The sequence below is a fragment of the Corvus hawaiiensis genome, chromosome 1, assembly GCF_020740725.1.
Source record: "Corvus hawaiiensis isolate bCorHaw1 chromosome 1, bCorHaw1.pri.cur, whole genome shotgun sequence".
Taxonomy (NCBI): domain Eukaryota; kingdom Metazoa; phylum Chordata; class Aves; order Passeriformes; family Corvidae; genus Corvus; species Corvus hawaiiensis.
Window position 1 is genome coordinate 92525900 of NC_063213.1, and position 6563 is coordinate 92532462.

The following is a 6563-nucleotide window of genomic DNA, read 5'->3' on the forward strand; positions in this document are numbered from 1 at the left end:
CCCCTCCAGATGGAAGCACAAATGTCAAAGGTCACGGGTTGAGATAAGAACAATTTACTGGAAACAGCAACGAGATAAGAAAACTAACAGTAACTGCCACAATATTAAAAACAAAAGGTGTAAGACAAAGAAAATATTTACAGGAAAGTTAAACAAGTCCAGATGGTTTCATCCCCCAGGCTTTTTCCCAATGGAAGGAACACCCTTCTTCCTGGAAGCCAGAGGGTCCCTCTCCCTCTCCCCCCCTCCACCTCGTCCAGGTACCAACATGGGCTGGTATCAATTCACATGAGTCTTGCCCATGCCCCCTCCTGCTTACCTGGGCCAAACCAGGACAGCTACATCTTTAAGCCTTGTTAGTTCCCAGATGTCCTTGACTAGGGGAGGCAGCCACTGCCTGTTCCAATCATTAGATCCCCTTTCTTGTTGATTAGGCTGGCAAGTAGAGAAAGATCTTTGTCCTGGTTTAACAGTGGTATTCTCCACTTTAGTGCTCCAAATCCAACCACGTGCTGCTCTGTTCCCTTCCCTTCCTTCTCCACTGTGGAGGGCAGGAGAGGAGAATTGGAGGCACAAAAAGCAAAGATCACAGGCTGAGATAGGTACACTTTACTGGAAGCAGCAATGAGATAAGAAAATGAACTATAATCACAGCAATATTAATAACAAAAGTGTACAAGAGAGAGAGTGAATCACATGCCAAAATGTGACCGTGGAGCTCCCAACCCAACTGCAGCCACAACTGCCCCGACCCCAAGAGAGCCCTTCCTTCCTGAAGAGACTCCCTTCCCTCTCCCGGCCCCAGCAATGACCTGAAGTGGTATAGAAATACCTCCAAGTCCTGGCCGTGCCCTCTCCTGGCTGCTGCAAAAATTGAGCCTGTCCTGGCTGGAACCAGAACTAGCTGACATCAGAGATGATCCCGAATTGAGATAATCTTGACATATTACACATTCTTCAGGAGCTGGAAGAATCCAGTAAAGGTCATCTAGTCCAACCCCTTTCCATGGACAGGGATATCTGTCACTACATTAGCTTAATCAAAAGTCCTTTAAGCCTGACCTTGGATCCTTCCCAGGATGGGGCACCACATCATTCTATAAGTAATATTTTCCAGTGCCTCACCACACTCATCATCATAAATTTCTATCTTTTGTGCCTTCTACATCTACCCTATTTCACATTGAATATCTTGCTCCGTCTCCAATCACTGCAGGCCTTGATATAATGTCTGTCTCCAACTTCCTTAAATGTCGCCTTTCCTGGGTTTTCTCTTTTTGGCCCTTTCTTTCTTAAATCTATTTCAACCAAAAAGTCTGTCTGTCTGTCTGTCTCTCTCTCTCTCTCTCTCTCTCTTGCTCTCCCTGACACTGAGGGCGGTCACCACCATCCTGGGCTGTGTGAGCAGGAGTGGAACCAGGAGAAGGGTGGGAGCGACGATGTCGTGCTGCTCAGCACTCGCCTGCTGCCATCCCCGGTGTTGGGCACAGGCTGCAATGCAAGAACCACTTGGACCAAGTGCAGCGAGTTTGGTGTAAGGTGGCCAGGACAGTGAGGAGGTTGGAGCACTTGGCTGGAGAGGAGATGCTGAAGGCCCAGGGCTTGCTGAGTGTAGGGAAGAGAAAGCTTATGGGGAGACCAAAAATCATCTCTCTTGTCATTATGATCATTGAAGAGCATCCAGCCATGCTCTCCAGCCCCAAGTCAGTAGAGAAAATTAAAAAGTTACCCATTGCATGACTAAGAATATTTAAATTGAGCCTTTCTTAACATCCTGTGCAAAATCATCCCCCCACAAGGCCCTCCCACAACCAGCCCTGAGCAACATCTCTCTTTCCTGGGCATGTTGGGAGAGGATCTTCAGGGGAATAAATGAGAGAAAGACATGGGCTGCAATGCACAAGAACTTTAATGAGTCTAAACAGGAAAATTAGGTCAATCCAAGCTGAGATGCCAATGCAGAGAGCACCAGGGGCAAACAACAGTCCATTGTTTTCCAAGGGGGTGCTTTCCAAGCAGGTGCCCACACAGGCGGTGGAGCCAGCAGCTCCTCCCCAGGATGGCTGAGTGCGGCTCACAGCCCAGGGGAGCACAAGGCAACAAGGACACAGGAGGGAAAGGAGAGAGTGGCAGAGGGCACAGGCAGGGATGGGCCGTGCTTCCCGAGAGCCCAGGCTGGCCCTGTCCTTCTGCAAGGCATGGGCTGGGCTGGCTCAGTCCCTCAGGAAGCAACAAGCCGATGCTGCGTCCCCAGGGCGGTTCCACCCTGTGCATCCCTGGCTTCCTTCCCCAGGGCCATCGCCAGCAGCTTTAGCAGGGGAAGCACCTCGTGCCACAGAGGCCACTGCCCAAGCCTGAGAGGCCAAAGCCCCCGGAGCTGATGGGCACTCCCTGAGAGCTGAGGATGCTGCCAACAGCAGCCGAGGTGGAGGATCCCACCACGGTGTTCTGTGGGAAGGAGCTGAGGATGGGCCCGGGCAGCGTCACCACCACAGGAGAGGGTTCGATGATGACGGTGGAGTCCTGGCACTGCCGGACACAGGGCTCATTGCAGCTGTTGGCCAGCGGGGTGGGGCCGCAGGGCTGGCAGGGCCGGCACGGGGTGTAGCAGGACATGTCTTGGGGCTGCAGGTGCACCTGGCAGACAGGACATTGAGGAGCAGAGTGCAAGGAAGGGCTATATCAGAGCAGTCTGTTGGCACACCACGATGAAGAAAAGCAAAGAGAAGGAGAAGACCACAGGAGGCTGCTCAGACAGGCCCAACAGCCTCACTCTTTGCTCAAGCCCCCAAGAATCTCCCCAAAGAGCAACCAAGCCCAGACACTTCCACACCTGGGCCAGAACTCAGGAGAAACTTCAGCCAAAACCCAGCCTCTCTCCATGCACAACTTCTGCCCCTTCCCTCTCCCATGACAAGCAGTTCTCAAGAGCCCACATGGGATTAAAGCAAAGAAGGGGATCAGAAAGCTCAAAGGAGCAAGAAAAGAAAGGGCTTCAGACTCACCTTGATCCCAAGGAAATGGAGGTGAGAGGAGTGGGATGAGAGAGCGAGGAGAAAGGTGCCCCTTTTATACTGCTCCTGCACCGCCCCAGGCCCACAGGCACTGCACAAGGGCAGTAATTTTCCAACACATTCACCTCCAAGAAAAATATCCTCCCTAACGCCACACGTTGTGGTTTGATTTCCATAAACCACTGCCATTTCATTTCCTCATTTCTCACGTGCTTGCTCTGTGTTGCAGCTCCTTTCACGTGTGCCATGCGAGGCCTGAGGATACCCGGGGTCAGAGCGTGTCCATGCAGGCACAGGATGTGCCCCCCGTGCCAGAGGGTCCCGTGCACGCAGGGGATGTTGGCTGGGGGCAGTGCCTTGCCACTGTTGGCAGCTGCTTCTGCGGGGACAGGCCCAGCTCTGCCCTGCCCCGCACAGAGCAGCAGAGCATCCAGAGCCTCCTCTCCTGGCACCACGTCCTGCCTGCTGCTCTCTCCCCGCTCTCACCTCACTCCAATGCCCACTGGCCACTGCTTCTCCACGGAAATGCTTTCCTCTCCCTTCGTCCTGATGCCCTTTGCTGATGCAGAACATTAGCTGGGCTGTCTGAGTATTCCAGGGGCTGGATTTACCAAAGCCAAGGCCACCTGGAGCAGAATCAGCAAAGCTGGTGGTGGGAAACAAGAAGATCTTCCACACAGGGCAGCAGCAAAAGGGAGGCTTGAGCCAAGGCTGACTGGGGCAGCTTCGCTGGGGGACAGGGGTTATGGGAAAGGGGAAGGCTCCCCAGGGCTTCTGGGCTTTGGTCTTCACTGGCAACATTTCTTGTCACAGGCTCAGGATCCTGATATTCCTCAGAAAGAGCAGAATAAGGAGACCTTCCCCACAGTAGAGGAGGAACAACATTCAGACTGGACCGACATGAATGTGTGCAACCTCGTGACAGGCACACAAGTGCTGGAGTCAAAGAAAACACCTCCAAACACCCTTTGGCTAGTGCCAGCAGTCAGGGAATGCAGCTGAGGACAGGGAGGAAGAGATGGTCAGGACGTATATGAGTACCAATGTACAGACCCTGGACTTCAAACATGACAACTTCCATCCAGTCAGGCATCTGGCAGGTCAGATGTGCCTTCACAGGCACCTGCGACGACCAAAAGAGATTGGAAAAGCCAGCAGCACCAGAGGGGCACCTCATGGTCCCAAGGAACATGAAAGGTCCAGGCAAAACACAGGATAAAAAGAGAACACTCTGATGGGGGGCAGCAATGGACACAGGGAACTCATCTTCCAGGTCAAAGACATCTGGCTGTGGAGGGGAGCTCTCCTGGATGTTCTGGAGACAAAAGAAGGGGTTTCAGAAAATACCTCCCCACTGCTTGGACACATCCTGGGCTCCAAAGCTCTATGGCTTCTGCTGGGCATTGGGACTTAAATCCACTCCTTTCCCATGCCCCAAATGCCTCCTCAGCCTAGACAACAACCCAGCACCACTGGATAGGGCAGGAAACCTCCTCCATTTCCACAACACACAAAATCTCTGGGGAAACTGCAGTGCACATGCCTGGGGATGCTCAGCGAGGGGATGTGCTCCGAAGCGCCCTGGTACAAAACCAGCTCTCAAAACACACCAAGGAGCACTGCACTTCCCTGCCCTCCAGACATGGAGGCAGCTGGGATGCGTCCCAGGAGGGCAAGGGAATGCCTTCAGTAGGCAAATTTCCAGGGAGAGACTCTCCCTACCAGTGACAAGTCACGCTCTAATATTGGGTTGGCCGTGTGTCAGCCTTTTGGTGGGAGGCCAAGGCAGGAGGGTGGGATGTCTGCAGGCTTTGTTCCAGGCAGGGCTGAATTCCCCTTCAGCAAGGGCAGCTCCATCCAGGCACTGGGAAAAGGGTGCTTGGCAGCTCTCTCACATGTCACACGTGTTCTCAGCACTGACAGCACGTATTGGAAAAGTGGCCTGTGCTTGTGTGTCATCCAGGTCAGGCTCCACATTGTGCAGCCAAAGGACATCACAGGTGAGGAGAGAGAGGGAGGAACAAGGAATGGTCCAGACACCCAACACCTCCCCCGGATATTGAGAAGCCCAATGGCACAGGGCTCTGCTTGAGACTTGATTCCTGCCAATGATCAGGGAATTATTGACTCAGAGAATCATGAGGATTGGCAAGGACCTCCAAGATCATTGAGTCCAACCATTCCTCATGTGTTCCTGCAAGTCAAATCCTTGGGCTTCTCATCCTTTAACATGAAAGGGATCCCCATGACCTAGTGGGGATGTCAGAAAGGAGGAAATGAAAAGGCAGCGTTGATGGAAACCAAAACATGCCCTGTGGCATTAGGGAGGATATTGTGCTTGGGAGATGAGTCTGTAGGAAAATTGTTGCCCCTGTGCAGTGACTGTGGGCCTGGGGCAGTTCAGGAGCAATATAAAAGCAGCTCCTTCGCCTCACTCTCTCATCCACTCTTCCTGTCTCCAGCTCCTTGGGAATAAGGTGAGTCTGGAGCATTTCTCCTCCTCCTTGTCCTCCACCAAATGCATTTCTAAGCACATTACTTGTGTTCAGCTGAGCACTGGGGGCTCCTTGCCATGGGTGAGGGAAGGAGGCAGAAGGTGTGGCAGAGACAGACACTGGGGCTTGGCTGAGGTGTCTCCTGAGCTACTGGTCAGGTGGGGATCTCCATAGACTTTGTCATGATTTGGGGAGTCTTTGGCACTGAGAGAAACAGGGTCATCCTCATGGTGGGCTGAAAGGCTGCTTCACACCCACTCCTTGTACTCTGCTCCTCTCTGTCCTCTCTGCCAGGTGCACCTGCAGCCCCAAGACATGTCCTGCTACACCCCGTGCCGGCCCTGCCAGCCCTGCGGCCCCACCCCGCTGGCCAACAGCTGCAATGAGCCCTGTGTCCGGCAGTGCCAGGACTCCACCGTCATCATCGAACCCTCTCCTGTGGTGGTGACGCTGCCCGGGCCCATCCTCAGCTCCTTCCCACAGAACACCGCCGTGGGATCCTCCACCTCCGCTGCTGTTGGCAGCATCCTCAGCTCTCAGGGAGTGCCCATCAGCTCCGGGGGCTTTGGGCCTCTCAGGCTTGGGCAGTGGCCTCTGTGGCACGAGGTGCTTCCCCTGCTAATGCTGCTCCCTGCACGGGAGCCTCCACCTCGATCCCCCTCTTTTCCCTCTTTTGACTCATTAAATTCTGCTGCATCCCCAGCCCATGCCTTTGTGTCATCCTTTGCCCTGCAGACCCTCTCCCAAGGCAGAGAGGCTGCCCTGGGGTGTTTCTGGGAGGGGGTTGTTGGGCTGGTTTTGCACTGGCTGTCAACACAGGCTGGCATTGGCTGTGCTCAGTGTGCACTGAGTGACTCTCTGGGTTCTCAGTTTCCCTGAATCCCTCCCTTGTCCAGCTGCCCAAGATGGTTTTGATGTAGCCCAGGACACAGTTGGCTTTCTGGGCTGCCAGAGCACAGTTCTGGTTTGTGACAAGCCTATCATCCCACAGGCACCCCCAAGTCTTCCTTGGCAGGGCTGCATGGAATGGAATGGAATGGAATGGAATGGAATG

At 53.8% G+C, this 6563-nt stretch overlaps 1 protein-coding gene and 1 pseudogene across 1 annotated transcript; one reads left to right on the forward strand and one right to left on the reverse strand.

Annotated features, from left to right (window-relative positions):
• Nucleotides 1–2155: 2155 nt before the first annotated feature.
• Nucleotides 2156–3053, reverse strand: LOC125330596 (feather keratin Cos1-1/Cos1-3/Cos2-1-like). Its single transcript, XM_048313865.1, has 2 exons — nucleotides 3006–3053; nucleotides 2156–2637 (listed from the first exon to the last, which is right to left on the reverse strand). The coding sequence occupies exon 2, from the start codon at nucleotides 2614–2616 to the stop codon at nucleotides 2311–2313; it is 306 nt and encodes a 101-aa protein (XP_048169822.1). The 5' UTR covers nucleotides 2617–2637; nucleotides 3006–3053; the 3' UTR covers nucleotides 2156–2310.
• Nucleotides 3054–5389: 2336 nt separating this feature from the next.
• LOC125330587 lies at nucleotides 5390–6209 on the forward strand (annotated as a pseudogene).
• The last annotated feature ends 354 nt before the right edge of the window (nucleotides 6210–6563 follow it).